Source organism: Pelophylax lessonae, assembly GCF_965119305.1.
Source record: "Pelophylax lessonae genome assembly, chromosome: 2".
In the NCBI taxonomy this organism is placed as follows: Eukaryota; Metazoa; Chordata; class Amphibia; order Anura; family Ranidae; genus Pelophylax; species Pelophylax lessonae.
The window spans coordinates 482,967,256-482,988,118 of NC_138769.1; the positions used below are offsets into that span (position 1 = coordinate 482,967,256).

Genomic DNA, 20,863 nt, shown 5'->3' on the forward strand with positions numbered 1-20,863 from the left:
TTTATGTCTAAGATAATTTTAGCAAAGAAAATTTTTAAAAATCAGCTTTGGGTGCCTGCCTCCTCCTCTCCGCACTCTCTCCTTTCTCTTTCCGCCACTCAATTCACTGAAAAGCCTTTCATCTAAAGAATGTGTTACACATTTTAACACCTTTTTTTAAACTAATTCTTTTTTTATTGAAGTGAAGAGATTTTTTTTTTTTTTTATTACACCAGACATCCTTTTTTTTTTATTCTCTCATTTTTATTTATGCAAAGCATAAAACCTGGAAGCTGATGCACAACTGAAAGATGGGCTTACTTGTTTTCTTTTGTGCTACAATCCCTTGCTTTCCTTTTGTCCTAAGTATGGGTACTTGTTTGACTGGCATGGCTTATTGGAGAATAACAAGCGTAACTCTACCTCTTTTGTCATGGGACAATTCTCCCACAAATCTTGAACAGTGGGCATTCTTCCTCGCACACTATTGGGTGTGCACTGGAATTGAAAGAAGTGCTGAAGGCTGCTACTTCATCCCCTCCCCAATCTCTTTGTGTTTTTTTTTTCTTCTTCTATCACCCCCTCCCCAACACCTCCTCACTTTGCCTGGCCGGAAACATTTAATTGTCCCCTTTTTGCAGAGAAAAAAAAAATATTAATTGAAAGGTGCCCTGAAGCTCACCTTTTAAGTTTTATCACTAAGTAAATATTATGTGTCAGTGAAGAACGAGTTAAATTCTTTGTAAGATTTAAAGATTTTTTTGGTGGAAAGGCTAATGTAACATTTTAGATGTTCTCTTCTGTAAGCCGCTCTCATATTTCCAGGTGGTATGATAATGTATGTTGTACAGGCTTAAAATCAGCAGGGAGGAGACCATTTTCTTCTGTGCTAAGACCTTCTACCATAGAACAAAAGTCCCAAGCCCCAGCGTAACATGTGCTGTGTTTATCAGTTATGTCGACTGAGGTAAAAAAAAAAAAAAAAAATTGTAATTATTGCAAGAATGTTCTGCAATATTTATTGTGGCGGTTTGTATCATCTTCTTTTTTAAGTTTGAGTTATTCATTTTTGTTCCTTTGTGTGTGTTCTTTAATTAGCTTGTATTTTAGAGGATGGATATTTTACGTATTTCAGAGATGTGATGTTTTGATTTGGTGAAAGAGGGGATGGTTCAAGTGATGGAGAAGGGGGGCTGTGGGGAAAAAGCTAAAAGGGGAAGAACTAACACCTCTAATCCAGCTTCTGGTAAATAGGCTGCCAGCTTTTAGAATGAGTTTCCTTTCTATTAGTCAGAATATTATGCTAAGCCTTAAGCATTAGTTTTTTATGTTGCCATAGCAGCCCTGTTCCTGCAGGGTTGTGACCTGTGATGATTACAGTACAAAGCTTATAGGGTCTTGAAACCCCCTTTGAAGATGAAAAGTCTTTGATGGTTTATATTTATGCAAATCTCTTAGATATGATTTACCCAACTGAGATTGAATAGAGAGATGATTAAAATTCTCAGTTCCTTTGATATCCATCAATGGCTGAATATTTCTTGAAAAAAATGAATTGGACAAACCTGTCATTTTTGCCTGTTTTTTTTTTTTTTTTCATAAAGAACTTTATTGTACCTGTAGACATTTCTTATCTTCCAGTAAATAGGAACATTCCCATTGATGATGCATTATGAACGTTGCTTTATTTATGCTGGTCATTGAGAATTGCTGTGTACTGTAATTAATTATTATTGTTACTATTATTATTGTTATTCCTATTAATTATTAATAATAAATAATTAAAAATGGGAACAATCTACACTTCCAGCAGCTGAAATAGCCCAATATGAAGTTTTACTACAGGTAGGCTATCACTTATACGGAAACCTGAAAATGACTAGATAACTAATATATTAGGATGCCCTTCATACAAGATTGCTATATTTTCTCTAACCCTATCACATTGCAGAAAACAGTATCAGTAATGATAGAGGTACTGGAAGGATAGGGACACTTTAAACTCTGTTATCATCATATCTGATAATCACATAGAAGATTGCATGAATGCATGACTTTACTTAGCATGACACCTTGATCTGCTCTGACTTCATGCAATACCACCATGAAGATAACTATTACAGGTGCAGGCATTCTGTTACATTATGTATATTTTCTATGTAGCTGCTAATATGCAGAAAGTGAGTCTTAAAGTGGACCTGACTTACTTTTTTATAGTGAACTTTTATAAATGTTTATTGTGCCTTACCATTGCTCTGAACAAAAATGTACCATTTGTCATAAATTTCCTATGAAATAAAATAGTGCATTTCCTGATATGCATAGGTGCCTAGGTGCTCCTGTGCCTTGGTCCTTATAGCTGTATATCTGCAGTGTGAGATCTAAGACACTGCAGCTTCTGACTGCTAGTCTTGGGATTAGATGATGTCATTACTGTGCTTCTCCCAGTTCTCCTTGTTGGAGGCTCTTACATGAAGAAACCCTGTCTCTACAATGATGGCTGCCTCCACACTCAGACACAATGCAGAACAAGGCATTGTAAGTCAGTAATAGGGAAAGGATCAACTGCAGAAAGAACACAGGCAATAACGGCGACAATCTTTATCATTTGCTTGCATTTTTTTGTGCATAGTTCCCACAGTTCATTTCTTCTTTAAAGTAAACCTTGACTGTGAGAGAAATGAGGGCTGTCCGTGCTGACCTCTTTTTGAAAATAGTAGTTTTCTGGCTCTAATGCTGATTCTCTGGTTTTAATCATTAATGAGCCATAGGACTGGAATAGGACATGAAACTCAGAAAAACATCTGATGTGGAACAAGTGTACAGATAAGGACAGAATCAAAGTCTCAGAATATTGAAATCCGGGGTTCCGCATGACAGCCAGGCAACTAGCAATGCAATAAGAGAAGTCAACAATGGTAGCCTTCGTGTTTTCCTTAGGAAAGTTCTACTTCAGGGGTGCTCAACCCGTGGCCTGGGGAACCCCCTGATGTGGCTCACAACCTCAAGCCAGGTAAGTACATGCTCATGCTCTGGGATGGTGGGTCATCAAGCCCAGAACATGATCAACAGGTTGCTGAATTCCCATCCCAAAGCATCAGAGTGCATGGAGCTGGTGCCAGCAGCAGAGGAAGCAGGCAGTCGTGGAGGGACCAGGAGTCTCATAAACCAATGCTTCCTCTGTAGTGTAGTTTTCTGTCCCAAGTAGAGTGATACCTTTGGCTGGGACCTTTCTAGCAGCCTGAGAGCAATGCTAGCAGAAGCTGGAAGAGGAAAAGGTCAGTGTATTAAACATCTCATACATTGCACTTTTGCAAGAGACTTATAGCACCTGTGGCTTTCATGCGGGGTTAGCTGCAAAGAGCCATAGACTTCTATTACACCCTGCAGGTTTGGTGCGCTTTCTGAAAGCGTACCAAAAATCCTGAATGCAGGAGTTTTGTTGCATTTTCAGAACGCGCACCACACCGCAAGATGTAGCAGACGTCTGTCTCAGTGCAGCTAACCCACAGGAAAGCTGCAGGTGCACTGCACTACACCTACAATGCTGGTAAACTGGAGTGCATCAGTGTGAACACAGCTTTATAGGGGGCTCAGGACAGCAAGGGCTTGTTTGTTGTGGTTTGGGGGGGGGATAAAACCCCATAGTTCATTGTGGCCTATGACCAGTTACTAAATCACTTATGTGACCCCCACTCTTCAAAAGGCTGGGTACACCTTGTCTACTTTAACTCCTTTGTAACTTCAGTCTGTAACTTTGCATCCAAACAAAGTAGACTTTGGGGTTTATTTACTAAAGTAATAAAATATGCTGCGCACTGCAAGTGCACTTGCTCCAGAGCTTAGAAAATGAGGTAAAGCATCACTTTGCAAGGAATAACATGCAAGGAAAGTAAGTCAATCTCCCTTTTTCTACAGGACTTTATTTTAAGTCCTGTGTTTTAATATAATAATGCGTTGCAATACAAAAACTTCCGGACGTATTTCATATTGCCTCTGCCAGCTAATGCAGATTCATGCACCATAATGTCAGTTTTGTGTCTGCCATATCAGCTGCCAACCTGACTCAGGTTTAACTGTTTCCTGTATCAAGACAGAAGTGTAACTGTAATGAAATATGGGTGCTAGGTATCCTCAAAGAGCTATTAGAATAAATGCCTAGCCACTAATCACAAAATACAAAGCTACTCCTTCCATGCAAATAAAATAAATAATATTCACAAAACCAAATATTTTCTGGTAAAATAAATCCTAAATCAATAAAAAAAAAGTCCACTGTAGTGCTCAGTGATATGAATCCATCTCCCAACAGTGCTCCAATCATGCATTAAAAAGTGCGTTCTCCCAGGTGTCTCACCTGCTCCAACTGACACTCGCTAGACCTTAAGACCCAATTTTAGTGGGTTAGCTTGGACCAACACTGTGTATAGGCAGACTCCCAAGTCCTCTCTCCTCTGTTGCTTTCCTTGGTTCCAGTGTTTTATTCCGAAAAAGAGATTGAGCATGCTCCACATAGAGTAACCTTGTTTTAATAGTAAAATGCTTAAAATACAGGTAAGAATAAAACTCACAAATTCCTGTGGCTGAACCAGCACCCAGCGATCATAGCAATGTTTGTTATGGCCGCCAGCCGCCTTCCTCCACGTGGGGTATCGGCGTGCAATCCAAACAGCGCAAGCTCCGTCACCTGGATGTGACTTAAGAAGCCACGTAACTAACAAGATGATTGTGTTTTATTGCAGTCCATGCCTTCTTGTCCTGGTGTTGATGCCAACCTCCAATTCATGTAGGGACTTTACAGGGACAGGCAGTGAGAGATAATCAACCCATTGGGATCAGAGAAAGGAAAAAAAAAAACAAAACACCTGTCATAAATGTATACTCTCTGTCCAAAACGTAAAACAATTGAGCCAGAATTATGCTTTAAAGCTAGATTTGCCAATACTGCTATTTCAATCGACACCGAAGACGAAATATGTTAATAGTTTATTAATGGTAAGTAAATAGTTTAAATGGCTACATTTAGGGGTTAGCACTTCAAATTGACAAAAGATATACAAAAAAGAGTATATAACTATTTTCAGGTATAATAAATTGCCTGTCCTTGAAAAATCAAAGTGATATTTTCTTTAATAGAGAGAGATGCTTAAAAAAGTGTAAGCTGACCTAACAAAAGGCAAAACTGTCAAGGATTCTGGGCACCAAGGTATACTTTACCTCCAGATCCAAAGGTGTTAAAGAATACCATCATTGTAGTTAGCCTTTACTGTCATTTGCTAACACCTATTTATTGTGATTCCATGTGCATGATATTATAGCGAGCTTTGTTGTTTTTCTAATATAGTTGCCCAAATTCTTTACACTTTCTATTACTCTAAATTACATCTTTATTTTTTAGAAAATAATAAAGGAATGAATAAATTGTTTTTCATTTCAGTTCACAGAAAAGTATCTACACCATTTAAAAGGTAGAACGCCTTCACAGCCAATTTATTTGGTCACTTTTGTGGAAACTGCCATAGGACTACTGAACTTTAAGGTACGTGTACAAAAGCAAATATACAGTTGCCACTCCAAGATGGATTCTGATTGGTTGCTGTGAGTTACTGCACAACCCTCTAGGGCCCATTTACATCTGCATTTTGGGGTTTTTCTTTTCCTGATGTGATTTCTATTAAAAATGATGTAAACACATCAAAGTGCATGTCAATAGTAATTACCATGCATTTTACCACTCATTGCGTGTACTTTACATTTCACATTATTTATACTTCCAACTTGCATTCACTTTTTGGGTTGATTTACTAAAGGCAAATAGGCTGTTCATTTGGTGAATTAAATGGAGCTTTAGAAATAGAAGGCTAACTTTGGATTTTTGTAATGCCTTCAATCATTAAATCATGTGCAAGCAAATATACAGTTTTGTTTTTGTGTTTCTTGCACAAAATTGGGTAATCTTTACAAAGTGCGTTTTACCTCATTCACTGTGCTAAGGGAAAATTCTCTTGGAATGTAAACTACATCTTTAGCTGAATGTAACATTGCATGCTGCATTAAATTTTTGATAACCACGATGTGCAGCATGTACACAAATTGTATTCAAAAGTTTATAGCAATATAGAATATAGAATATTGTGTTTATTTAATTGTCCTAATTTGTTCCTATATTTTGTAATACATTTTTTTCCGACCAAATATGTCATAAATGTGTTAACTTGGCTGGGATTTAAAAAACTTTTCAGCATTTATCTTCATGCTACCAGATATATTATAATGAATGTTCCTTTTTCTAATTCTAGGGCTGTGTAAGCATCTATTTTTAATTAGAAAAGTAGAAACAGTGCTAATAGGTTGAAATCATTGACATGAACTAGGACTGTAGCATAAAAGTAACCTCACAATGCAGTCTGTGTTCATTCCAGTAAGGCATACCAACCATTTCCCTAAGTGTCCATGCTGCTGTCTACAAGCCCTAAAGCTCTGCTGGCACCTGTTAAACGGATAATACTCCAGACACAGTCCCTACTGCTTGAAGCTCATTTTAATAGTTTGGTCTGCCTCACCGGGACATTTGCCTCATACTTGTATCTTACTTACATTAAGCAATAGAATGACCAGATTCAATTATATTTTCAGGGTATGTGAGACATTAGTATAGTGCATGTAGGTTTCCCTAATATGTTAACCCATTGTTAGTGGAGAGATTTACTAAAGCTGTGCATGTTAGTCAATCAACTTCTAACTTTAGCTTGTTCAATTAAGTTTTGACAATAAAACCTGGAAGCTAATTGGTTTCTATACTGAGCTGCAACAGAGTTTGCACGCTCCAGTTTTTGCATATTGATTTTTTTGAAGATCTTGCATGGGTTCTAGGTATATATAATCGCTACTAATTACCATAGTGCATTTAGGGACTTTTATTTGAAAAAATAGTTTTTGTTCATTAATAACAATGTTTTATTTGCATTTCCTTACAAAGGTGTGCTGACTGCAACTGAGACATCAACATTGCGAAATGCATTCTTATTTTCATGCATTAAAATGTGCCTTCTATCTATTGGTAACCTTGCATTTTAAAGCTGAATTGCATGAATTGAGCTCCTTTGTAAAAAGTGAAGGCACACAATGAGTTAAGTCCAAGGACATTCATTCCCCGGGATCATCTCTGTTATATACATCTGACAGTTTTACTGCACTCCCTGAAGATAGCAATCCCTGTATTTCTGGGAGCCCCATGCTGATGCTTCAGGTCTAAGCATCTTCAATATTAGAGTCAGTGCAGCTCCTCCTGCCCAATCACAGAAGCCTTTGTATTATCTGAACTCATTCACAAAATGCAATGGGCATCAGAGGTTAGGGGCAGCCATAGCTGCCCTCTGCTTCTCTCTCCTCTCTCACTGTCATTGTAAGCAACCTTTCAGATATAAATAATAGAGACATGTTCAAGAGATGTTATGCATCTCCTTGGACTTAATTCATTGTGTGCCTGCACTTTTTAAAAAGTGGCTGAATTCCTGGAATTCCACTTTTAAATGGTTGTAAAGCCTTAATTATATGCATGAAGGTTACAAAAAACTTCTGTGCTACAGCTCCCCCCAGACACCCCCTTTTTTTCTTACCTGAGCCCGATCTGATCCAGTGATGTGCTCGAGCCCAGCAGATCCAGCCGCTGTTTTTCTCCTCATGGGACATATTAATAGCAGCAGGAGCCATTGGCTCGCGCTGCGGTCAGTCAAATCTAGTGACGCGGGGCAAAATCCCGCTGACGAAATCAATGGGCGCAGCAATGGGACTCGGGAGTGAGCCCGCACGGTTGCCCCCAGGGAAAGTGGTTTTCTGTGGGGTCCCCCGATGAAGAGGCGGGGCCTGGAGCATCAGTGAGGCACCCCAGAAGAAGCGAATCAGGGCTGCCTCGCGCAAAACGACTGCACAGAACAGGTAAGTATAGGCATGTTAGTTATTTTTTTTTTTTTTTTTTAAAAAGGGTTTACAACCCCTTTAAGGCAACATCAGGGTTTGGAATACTGCCTGTTAGAGTACTCTAAACTTTAATAGTTTGTTTTACCTTTCTTAGCTTCCACCCACCATTGTTTTGCTATGAATATTATCTCACTTCATGACGAAGATGGCAGAGCTTCCCCAAATGCTACACTATAGAAAACGGCTTTGGCCACACTTCTTTGCCTGGTCTACTGTATAGTGCTGCAGTGTTATACATGCATGATGTTGGGAATGTCCTGGTACTGTGAAGGAAATGATAGCCAAGATTTTCCCAGTATGCTAAAAAATACATTTTGAGATAATTAATGCTACTTATGTTCTAAAGTACGCACTGTCATTTGAAAACTTTGTAATCTGTTGCATCACTTGTAAATTATGAGCCATCGTATAATCCATAGACACAATAAAGTTTTTTGTCCAATTCTGACCAATAATAATTGAATTGGGAAATAGTCACACATCTATACAAATACAGTGACTTCTGTAGACAAACCCTGGTCAACTGATCCTGTGATAAAACAAAACATTCACAACTGGATTTTCTGGACATAATTGTATCTCTGCAATGAGGCTGGTACCAGAAATGTCTGTTTGTGACATAAACATGCACTTTTCAACAAACAATTGTACAGGTTGACTTTGGTCTGCCACATGTTTACTGTGGCCGAATCGGTCCTTAGGGCGGTGTTCACTATAGCATTGGTGTCCCAGACTTTAACGGTGTGGGCAAAGCTTTTGCGCCAGGATCTGGAGGGGGAACAGCTTCTCCCTGTCTTCACAGAGCTGGCGCACCAGTTGGTCTGGAGGTTGCAATTTGTCTGTGATGTCTCTCTGGATGTCCGTGACAGCAGTGGTCCTGCGGCGCAGGATATGGCTGAAATGCTGGTCTGTGGACCAGACTTCCAAGAAGGCCTTATCTGATCTTTCCTTTGTGAGGGATCACCTGTTTGGATCCTCCCTGGATGTTATCACTAAGCAGGATTTCAAAACAAGGGATCTAAGTCTGTAAGGACCTCCTCCAGAGGTTCCAATAGGACCCAGTCTGGTAAGCTGAGAGCAGGTCCTTTGGACCCCTGGACCTCCTTGATTCAAGACAGGGGGGTCTACGAGCTGCTTCAGTCTAGCTACAAGATGGAGTTTTGGTCTTATCCTCCAGAGAGGGTCTTTCCTTCCTACCTGCATTTATCCCCAGACCGCCTGCGAGGTCTCTTCGGGGCGAGGCAAGACTTGCTACTTTAAAAGATGATTGTTCTGGTCTCAGAATCGGAACGTTTTTTTCATGGGTTTTATTCAATCGTGTTTACCGGTCCCAGGAAGAAAAGCAAGGTACGTCCAATACTGGACCTCAAAGCTCTGAACCGCTTGTGTAGGTACAGATGTTCCGAATGGAGTCCATTCGTACGGTAGTGGCATCCCTACATCAGGGGGATCTTCTGGCCTCTACTGATATCAAGGACGCTTACCTTCATATTCCGATATATGTCGGTCATCCGCACCTCCTCCGCTTGCTGTGGGTGAGGAGCATTATCAAGAGAGCTTGCTTCAGTTCCTCGGGTCTTCACAAAGTGTTGACCTGGTGTTGGCATTGTTGTGCTAGCGGGTGATTGCGGTACTGGAGTACTCTGACTGCTCTAATGGACAACCGGGTGATTACTGTGTGGACTCTGCAGGAGTTCGGTTGGAAATGAAATTTCCAGGTATTGGCTCTGGTTCTGTCCACCTAGTTTGACTATCTGGGTCTGCTCTGGACTCGGCCTCAGCCAGGGTGTTCCTCCCATGGGACAAGCTATAAAATCTGCTGGATGAATTTGGCTCCTGTTGTCCTGCAGTCTTTCAGGACTGGCATGTGGGTGCTGGGTCTGATAGTGTCTACCTTCGAGTCAGTTCCCTTTGCCCAGTTCCTCATAAAAACCTCTGCAAAGAGAGATTCTTGCCATGTGGGGCAAGAATCCACAGTCTCTAGACAATCTGATCCTAATGAGCTGGGGTACGAGAGGGTCTCTGATGCGGTGGCTTCGCTCTCCGGCGCTTCGACAGGGAAGATCTTCCTTCCCCCGTACTGGACGGTGGTCACCACAGATGCCAGCCGGTCCAAGTTGGGTGGCATTTTTGGCACCGATTGTGCCCAGGGGGTCTGGACTCTGGAAGAATCCAGACTACCGATCGATATACTGGACATTTTCTCCAGAGGTTTTTCACTAGTGTTTCTCCGGTGGAGAACTCCCGAGTTGGTCTTGTTGGTCTCTCGTCTCAACAGGAAGGTGCTTAGGTTTGTGGCATGGATTTGGGATCCTCTGGCCAACGCCACAGACGTACTGATGGCTCTTTTGGGGCCAGTATATAAGTACGTCTTTTCTCTTCTAGAACTTCTGCCAAGATTCCTGCGTAGGTTTAAGGCAGAAGGGATTATGGCCATCCTAGTGGCTCCAGACTGGCCTTGCTGGTCTTGGTACGGAGATCTGACATGGTTGGTCATCAATGCATTTTGGAGACTTCCTCTTAGAGGAGATCTGTTGAATCTTCCACCTTGCCTTACAGTCGCTGGCTTAACGGCATGGCTGTCAGAAGCCTGGTGCTGAAGGATAGAGGGCTGTCTGAATCGGGGATTCCCACACTGCTGAAATCCAGTAAATCTTCTTTGAGGAAGATTTACCATTACGTTTGAGTAGTGTACTTTATCGGTGTGAATCTTGGTGTTCATCCCCGCTCCTTTTCGGTTACTCTGAGTTTGGCTTTCTTCCAATGAGGTGTTGAGCAGCGTCTGGCCTCGGGTACCATCAAGAGCCAGGTTCAGCCTTGGCGGTTTTCTTTCATCATTCTTTGGCTACACATTCTTTGGTTCGCACCTTTGTTCAGGGGTTTCCTCACTTAGCTTCCCCAGTGGGATCTCAACTTGGTGCTGTCAGTTATTCAGTAACCGCCGTTGGTAAATATTCCCAAGAATTCTCTGTTTACATTGTCACCAGAAGGTAGCCTTCTTGGTGGCTTTTTCTTCTGCACATAGGGTGTCGGAGCTGGCAGCTTTGTCTTGTTGTTTACCTTACTTGGTGGTTCACGGAGATAAAGTGGTGCTTCATCCCTGCCAGTCGTTCCTTCCTAAGGTCGTCTCTGGTCGTCTCTGGTTTCCATTTAAAGGAAGAGATTGTGTTGCCTTCCTTGTTCCCTAAGCCTAAGCACCCTAAAGAGATTGCATAACATTCTTTGGATGTGGTTCGGGGAATCAGTATGTACTTGGTAAAGTCTGAGTTGTTTCAAAAATTGTATTCCCTGTTTGTCCTTACTGATGGACCCCGTAAGGGGGCTGGCCATGTCTGCTGCGATCATTTTCAGATGGATCAGATGGTAGATGGTGTTGCAGGCCTATTCTATTAAGAATCAGGTTCCTTCTTTCCCTGTTAAGGCGCATTCTACGAGGGTGCTTAGTGCCTCTTGGCCCTTCCGTCATCAGGCGTCAGTGGTGCAGGTTGCAAGGTGGCCAACTGGTCGTTCGTGCACGCTTTCACAAAATTTTATATTGTGGATGTGTTGGCATCTGCAGATGCTGTCTTTGGCCGCAGGGTTTTGCAAGCCACTGTTGGAGAGGATTAGTCCTCTTTGAGGGTGTAGCTTTTTGTCAGGTGAGCTCCAGTTGTTTCCTGGTTGAGCCTGTTTTACCTGGTTGGTTACGTTTAGTCTTTGTGAAGTATGTTTATTACTGTGCTCTTCCCACCCCTCGTGTTGTGTCCGTCAATGAATGAAAGAGAAAACTGGAATTTCGTCTTACCGAAAAATCCTTTTCTCTGATGTTCATTGACAGACACAGCACCCACCCCTCTATTGGGTTGGGCTATATGTTCTTCTGACAATGCCTGTTACAAAACTGAAGACCTATAGCAGGAAGTGGGTGTATACCCCCTGGGACTGCACTATAGGTGTAGTCAATCTTTTTTCTGCCTAGTGTCCTACTCCTTTAGGGGGCAGCATAAACCTAAGGGTCAAGAAGATATGGAGCTGTGTCCGTCAATGAACATCAGAGAAAAGGATTTTACGGTAAGACAAAAATGCAGTTTTTCCCTAGTGTACCAGTTTAAAGCTCATCTCTGACCTGATCTCTGACTCCTGCAGACTCTTCCTTACATGCAACTAGTCCATCGCAACCACTTCTCTTCTGTAGTCCAGACTTGTGGTAGCCAATGTGAGGTCATCACATAAAATGCAAGACCATCAGTCCTGCATTGTAAGTGAGTACAACAAGGGCCTGTCCACAAACCAGAGCATCAAAGAGATGAGGTGAGCACTGGCTGCTGGTGGAACAAATGATTTGGTAAATTAAAAGTGCTTTTTACTGGTACCCTAGGCAAAAGCAATCATTTAACCCTTGCAGTACAAAGAGAGCTCTACTGTAAGGGTCATTTTTTAAAATCCCTTAAGTTCAGCTTTAAATAAAAAAATAAAAAAACATGCCTTGTGTCTATGGCTGCCCTAGAATGAACCAGTCATTAATGGGCTTTTCTAGAAATCTGAATCTCTTCACTGAAATCCGTATAACAGTTCAGACCTAGTGCTCAGGGGAATATGTGACTCTGATTCTTTACTTGCATTCTTTCCTTGTTAGATCAGAGATGTCAGGTTGTAAGGTCCCCATAGAGGGTTTCTAGCCTTCTGCCTGAGCTCAATATTAATAGGAGACAGTCGTAAAGCTCTCACATAACAAAGGTGTTGTCAGGATTACATGAAAGAAAACTACAGTAAATGTTTTGTTAACAAACTGTTTTACCCCATCCAGCAGCCTGGAAAGAGTTTATCGGTACAGTAGACATGAGCATAGACAGGCAGCCTATATTCAATGCTTCCAGGCTCACACTTAAGCTGCTAATACACTATTTTGTTTGAATTTTTTAATCTTAAGAATATTCACTTAATTTTCTAAAGCCAGCCATAGATTGTGCGATTTTCTTTCCAGCAACCACAGGAAAGAAAATCACTTGATTACCCCATCAACACAGTGATAGGGGATCAGGAAGAGGAGGTAGCAACAGCCGCCACTCAGCAGTCTGACGACAGTACCCAGATCAGCCCAAGGAGGTTGGTCCCCGCTGTTGCTGCCTACTCCGAGATCTCGAATGTTAGTGGTGGGGAAGGTGACGTGGATGATGACATGTCTATGGACATCCTGTGGGTGGCCACAAGAGAGGAAGAGGAGGGGAGTTCAGAGGGAGAGATGGACCAGCAGATAGGGAAGAGAAGCAGGCGGAAATTGCATTGCACAAGAGGTACAAAGCAGACTGCAAATGTATCAGGAGCGAGCCATCAACCATGTACAGTCACATCTGGCGATCCCAGGAAGCTGGCACATGGCTCCGCAGTGTGGGCTTTTTTTAATGTGTCCGTTGCTGACAACAGTGTTGCCATCTGCAGCCTTTGCAGTCAACGCATAAGTCGATAAGTCGCGGTAAGCCCAACACTCACCTAGGGACGACCGCCCTAAGAAGGCACCTGAACTCCCATCACCGAGCCCAGTGCGAGCAACACCGTCAGAACCCACAAAGCCACACTCCAGGCTCTCACCGTCCAGCCTCTTCTCCTTCTCCTCTCTCCTCACACTTGTCCTCAACTCCACCTTCCATGATGCCGTCGTCACGTTGTTCTGGAAAAAGGCAGGCTACTGTGGCCCAAATGTTGGAGCGTAAAAAAATGGTGACGCCGGATAACCCTCTTGCCCAACGTTTGACTGCTGGCTTGTTGAAACTGATAACCCGCCAACTACTGCCATATCAACTGGTGAACTCGGAGGCCTTTCGTAAATTTGTGGCCATTGGAACACCACAATGGAAGGTCCCAGACAGAAAATATTTCTCGCAGAAGGGCATTCCAGAGCTGTATGGCCATGTTCAGCGGCAAGTGAATATATCTCTGGCACACAGGCACACAGTGTCGGTGCCAAGATACATCTGACCACAGACACATGGTCTAGCAAACACGGGCAGGGAAGGTGTATCACTTTTACTGCCCACTGACGGTAAAGCATGTAAACCGTGGCACCCGTGTAGATTTGGTTGTACCGCCACGAATTGCATGCAGGCCTGCCTCTTCTTCTCCTCTTCCTCCATCCTCCCTCTCCTCCTCGGCTGACTCCACCTTTTCCGCTGCTACCGTCTCTTCTGCTGCGCCGCCCAAGATCCCCAGAACCTATTCCACATGCCAGGTGAGACGTTGCCATGCTGTGCTGCGTCTGTTGTGCCTGGAAGCCAAGAGCCACACTGGTCCTGCACTCCTTTCAGCTTTACGTTCACAGGCAGATCAGTGGCTGACTCCGCTCAATTTGACAGTTGGTAAACTGGTGTGCGACAACGGTGCCTTAGCGCACTGAAACAGGGCAAAATAACACACGTGCCATGCATGGCACACGTCCTGAACTTGGTCGTGCAGTGATTCGTTGCCAACTACCCTGGGGTCCAGGATGTCTTGCGGCAGGCCAGGAAAATCTCAGGCCATTTCAGAAGATCTTACACAGCCATGGCTCGCCTTGCTTACATTCAGCTGCGACACAACCTGCCCATCAGGCGTCTTATTTGGGACTGCCCGACGCGATGAAACTCTACGTTGCATATGCTTGATAGGCTGCTCCAGCAGAAACGTGCAGTTAATGACTACCTGTATGAACTCTGCGGCAGGAGAGGTTCTGGGGAGCTTTTGTTTTTTTTTAACCTCGCCAGTGGCTGCTCATGCGGGATGCATGCAGACTTCTGCGGCCATTCGATGAGATCACCAAACTGGTTAGTCACGGCCAGGGTGCCATCAGTGACATCGTACCTTACGCCTTCTTTCTGGAGCGTGCATTGCGTCATGTCATTGATCAAGCCGTCGAGGAGCAGAAGCAGGAAGTTGAGGAAGTCGCAATGTTGGATGAATTCCCAGTGGGTGCTACTCCATCTGAGACGAGTCAACAACAGGAGTCTGAAGAGGAGTCAGAGGAGGATGGTGCCGGGGCAGATGAGGAGGAGCAAGAAGAGCATGCTTTAAACCTTTCTGGGATCCCTGGTGTTATCCGTGGATGGGGGGGGAGGAGAACGAGAACTACATTATCCTGGATGATGAGCTGGAGCCAGGCCACTACACCGCTTCCAGTTTAGTGTGAATGGGGGCCTTCATGCTCCAGTGTTTTAAGGGGGACCCCCATATAAAAAGCATAAAGGGCAAGGACCAGTACTGGGTGGCAACGCACAGTAGGGATCGAAAGTTTGGGCACCCCAGATAAAAATTTGTATTAATGTGCATAAAGAAGCCAAGGAAAGATGGAAAAATCTCCAAAAGGCATCAAATTACAGATTAGACATTCTTATAATATGTCAACAAAAGTTAGATTTTATTTCCATCATTGACACTTTCAGAATTACAGAAAACAAAAAAATGGTGTCTGCAAAAGTTTGGGTACCCTGCCCCCTTTGCAAGGCTGAGACCTGCCAGTGTCATGGATTGTTCTCAATCATCGTCTGGGAAGACCAGGTGATGTCAATCTCAAAGGTTTTAAATGCCCAGACTCATCTGACCTTGCCCCAACAATCAGCACCATGGGATCTTCTAAGCAGTTGTCTAGAAAACTGAAACTAAAAATAGTTGACGCTCACAAAGCTGGAGAAGGCTATAAGAAGATAGCAAAGCATTTTCAGATGTCAATATCTGTTCGGAATGTAATTAAGAAATGGCAGTCATCAGGAACAGTGGAAGTTAAAGCAAGATCTGGAAGACCAAGAAAAATATCAGACAGAGCAGCTCGCAGGATTGTGAGAAAAACAATTCAAAACCCACGTTTGACTGCATGATCCCTCCAGAAATATCTGGCAGACACTGGAGTTGTGGTACACTATTCCACTATAGAGATACTTGTACAAATATGGTCTTCATGGAAGAGTCATCAGAAGAAAACCTCTTCTACGTCCTCACCACAAAAATCAGCATTTGAACTTTGCAAATGAATATATAGACAAGCCTGATGAATTTTGTAAACAAGTTCTGTGGACCGATGCGGTTAAAATCAAACTTTGTGGCCGGAATGAGCAAATGTACGTTTGGAGAAGAAGGGGCACAGAATTTAATGAAAAGAACCTCTGTCCAACTGTTAAGCATGGGGGTGGATCAATCATGCTTTGGGGTTGTATTGCAGCCAGTGGCACAGGGAACATCTCACGAGTAGAAGGAAAAATGGATTCAATAAAATTTCAGCAAATTTTGGATGGTAACTTGATGCCATCTGTGAAAAAGCTGAAGTTAAAGAGAGGATGGCTTCTACAAATGGATAATGATCCTAAACACACCTCGAAATCCATGGGGGATTACATCAAGAGGCGTAAACTGAAGGTTTTGCCATGGCCTTCACAATCTCCTGACCTCAACATAATTGAAAATCTATGGATAGACCTTAAAAGAGCAGTGCCTGACAGCCCAGAAATCTCAAAGAAGTGGAAGACTTTTGTTAGGAAGAATGGGCAAAGATACCTCAAACAAGAATTGAAAGACTCTTGGCTGGCTACCAAAAAGCGTTTACAAGCTGTGATACTTGCCAAAGGGGGCAGTACAGTACAAGATATTAACTCTGCAGGGTGCCCAAACTTTTGCAGATGCCATTTTTTTGTTTTCTGTTATTTTGAAAGTGTAAATTATGGAAATAAAATCTAACTTTTGTTGACATATTATAAGAATCTGTAATGTGATGCCTTTTGGAGATTTTCCCATCTTTCCTTGGCTTCTTTATGCACATTAACCGGTTGCCGACCGCCGCACGACTATATACTGCGGCGGTCAGCCCCGGCCAGGCAGAGTGACGTATCGGTACGTCACTCGCCTGTCACTGACTTGCGAGCCTATCGCGGGCGGGCGCGCGCCCGCCGAGGCGCGCGCCCGCCGCGGCTCGTTCACAGGCAAGTCAGTGCGTGTGACCGGCGGACTCGATGTCCGCCAGTCACACTGCGATCGCTCCTGTGAAGGGAGAAAGACAGAGCAGCTTGTGTAAACAAGCTGCCTGTCAGTTCTCCCTGTGTAAAAGTAAAGATCTGACCGTTCTACTATGTAGAACGGTTGATCTTTGCTTTTACACCAATAGGAATGTCCCTACACAGTAGAAAGCACGCCCCTAGGACACACTTAACCCCTCCCTGTCCAATAAAGTTAACCCCTTCCCTGCCAGTGTCATTTTTGCAGTAACAGTGCATATGTATAGCACTGATTACTGCAGTAATGTCACTGGTAACCCCAAAAGTGTCAAAAATGTCAGTCAAGGGTCCGATCTGTCCGCCGCAATGTCGCAGTACCGAAAAAAAAATCGCAGATCGCCGCCATTACGCGTTAAAAAAAAAAACACCAAAAATGACAAAAATCTTTCTCTTTGTTAGTTAACGCGATAACTTTTGCGCAAACCAATCAAAATACGCTTTTTGCGATTTTTTTTACCAAACATAGGTAGCATAAAACAAATTGGCCGAAAAATGTTAAAAAATTTTGATTTTTACTTTTTTTTTTGGGGAATTTCATATAAAAAAATGTGAAAAATATTGTTATTTTTGCAAAATTTACGCTCTTTTTTTGTTTATAGCGCGTGATCAAAAAATCGCACAGGTGATCAAATACCACCAAAAGAAAGCTCTGTTTGTGGGAAAAAAAGGACGTCAAATTCGTTTAGGTACAGCGTCGCACGACCGCGCAATTGTCCGTTAAAGTCACGCAGTAAAAAATCGCAAAAAAAACCCTGGTCCTTTAGCAGCCAAATCCTCCGGGGCTTAAGTGGTTAATACAAATTTTTACCTGGGGTGCCCAAACTTTCGATCCCCACTGTACCTAGACCCCTGGTACAAACAAAAATGGCGGAAGTGTTACCAGCATCACAGAGGGCGGTCAGAATGCAGCACTTCCAGGCCTTGTTGCGAGAAATGCTGCATTCTGCTTTTGCGTGTGCTGGCAGAGGAATTTCCAGTCACAGAGAGACCGTTGCGGGTATCAATCCAACAGCACCTGCAAGAAGAGGGCGGTTTGAAGATGTCTTGGTCACTTCAGATATGAGATCCTTCTTGCAGCCGAACCATCAACAGCTGTACTCCGGATACAACATCAGGGAACGCCTAGACCGACAGGTGTCCGACTACATCGGGTTAACGGCCGATGTGGACGCTCTGAGGAGTGATTAACCCCTGGACTAGTGGGTGGGCAGGCTTGACCTCTGGCCAGAGCTTGCACAATTTGCAATGGAACTGTTTGCTTGCCCCCCGTTCCAGTGTCTGGTCCGAAAGGACGTTCAGTGCAGCAGGGGGGATCGTGACCGATAAGCGCAATCGCCTAGCTCAAGACAGTGTAGACTACCTCACATTTATAAAAATTAATGAGGCATGGATCTCTGAGGAATTCAACACATGTGACCAGTAGACCATGTTTCATTGAAATTCCTCATGACAGGCCACAAATATCCGCCAGACCCCCATCCACCCACAACAATTCCTGGTCCTTGTCTTCGCTAAATACAGCGGCATAAAAGGCATTTCATGTCCATTGAATGCCTAATTTTTGGGGCCTTTCATGGCTGACAATTATTTTTTCTGTCAATGCCTAATGAACCTTCAGCCCACAGAATACTACGTTCTTAGCTTTCAGGTAAACCCATGTGGGCTAATTTTTGGGGCCTTTTATGGCCGACACTTATTTATCCTGTGAATGCCTAATGTACCTTCAGCCACATAATACAACGTTCTTAGCTGTCAGGTAAACGCATGTGGGCTCATTTCTGGGGCCTGTACTGGCCGACACTTACTTCTTTATCCTGTGAATGCCTAATTTTTTAGACTGGAATTGAAAATCAATGGGTCAGTAAAGGTTCCGCCAAATTGTGGAATGGATGCGGACCCATTTTACAGATGTGTGAATGGACCCTATATGTATTTGACATGTATTTACTGGCTGCTGTCAGTTCTGGCTGATTTAGGAAAAAAAAAAAAGTTTTTTGCTTTAAAAAAAAAATAAAAAAATAGAACTTTTAGGGCAACTTTTCCAATTGCAATACTTCAGTTATGACATTGTCCATGTGGTGGGACTATTTGTGCACAGCTAGTAAGTCTTTTGTGGCTGCAAATATGACCTAAAGGTTTTTAAAGTTCGCCTCCCATTAAAGTCAAGAAAATTTGCGGCTGACGTTCGCAAATCGCCCCGGCCGATGTTCGCCCATCACTAGTGGAGAAGAATTAATATTTGTTTTTTAACATTTGCTCAATGTTCTAATAGTCAAACTGACGTTTGTTTTCAACCACAGTGATAAGAAAGCAGGATGGAAAATTTTTCTTGAACAAATATATATTTCTAACAGTGTGTGTTGTTTTAGTTTGAGAAAGTCCATTATTTCCTAAATTTACTTTTAAAATCAAATGAAATTTTGAAGAACTTTCAAATGACATTCATCGGGTCTTCGAATTTACTTGTAATTTAGATATTTTTTAAATTTTTGTAAGAATGTTCCTTTCACTAGTAGATGGCGAGCTTTAGCCAATATTTTTCTTTTTTGTACCGGGGAGAATATAGTAAGTAACAAAGCACATAGCTTTCATATTGTCTTTATGAAGCCCAATTAGCCACAAAGGTTGCCAGAAAGTGAGAACTTATAGCAATGTGTATTAGGACTCATTCACACTAGGGGTTGGGGGTTGCACTTTAAACCGCCCCCCACCCCCTTCCAACAGCTACCCCCTTTAGCTGCAGAAGCAATGACAGGAAGTGTACACAATGCCTTGCTTCATGGCTGTGGCAGGAATTGTATCCACTATCACTTTGTTTGGATGTAGTGCCCACCAAACGCAACCTATTCAAGTGAATGGAGCAGCTCTGGAAGTGCCCCGCTGCTGCATGCAATGCATGTGGTTGTGGCATGCTAGTGCAGGGTCGAAAGAGTTAAAACAGGTGGTGAGGAGGCACTACAATGCAATATAACTTGGGACTGTAAATCGATTAGAGCATTCTGGAACAGAATATTCTCCCTGGCGTCAGAACTTGTGGGAAAAAATATAACCTCAAGCCCTGAAATGGCGATCCTTCACTTAAATATGAGATCCCCCCAAAGTTCCGAGTAGTAATTATACATCTCCTATTAGCGGCAAAACTTTTAATTACCAGAAGATGGAACTCCCAGGAAGTACCAACTCCATCTGATGCGGTTGAATTATTAAATCAACAATGTCAGATGGAAAAAATTATGGCTACCATAAGTTCAACAAAGAAAATATTTGAAGTTAGATGGAAACCATGGCTAAATAATGTGAGATGTACAGTAACATTGGAGTAGAGATATTGTATTTGGGTTAACATAAGCATTGCTAAGTACTATGAAACTTGTTTTACTTCTCTCCACAAAATTGATGCTTAGTGAAGAGAGATTTGACATAAAGGGTATTCTAAATATGGCAATCTCTTGAGTGGGGATTAAAACCATACTGGAAGGAAGGTCCTTATCCCCTTTCTGTCTGTTTCTTTTCCTTTTTCTTCCTTTTTTTATTTAGTATAATGTTTTAATTGACAAATTTACTGTAATAATGTCACTTCTGATTTTGTTACTGGTTGTGTTTTTTTTTCTTGTTTGTATGTTATTTTGTTATGTGGAAAATTACAATAAAAGAGATATTGAAAAAAAAAAAAATTGCAAAGGCTTTAAATATATTGCCATCTTCAGTATATTCTATCATTAAAAAATTCAGAGAACCTGGAGAAATTTCTGAGCGCAAGGGACAAGGCCGAAATGCAATATTGGATAACTGTGATCTTCGAGATGTCAGAGGGCACTGCATTAAAAACAGGCATTACTCTGTGAATTACTGCATGGGCTCAGGAATACTTCCAAAAATCACTGTCTGTGAACACAGTTTACCATGCTATCAAA

General features: G+C 42.4%; 1 protein-coding gene across 1 annotated transcript in view; it reads left to right on the forward strand.

Annotated features, from left to right (window-relative positions):
• Positions 1–20,863, forward strand: part of CLYBL (citramalyl-CoA lyase) — a 601,457-nt gene that overhangs the window by 492,660 nt on the left and 87,934 nt on the right. Inside the window, exon 4 of the mRNA XM_082244507.1 lies at positions 5,417–5,518. Coding sequence (XP_082100633.1) covers positions 5,417–5,518 — 102 coding nt within the window. The remainder of the gene's footprint in view (positions 1–5,416; positions 5,519–20,863) is intronic.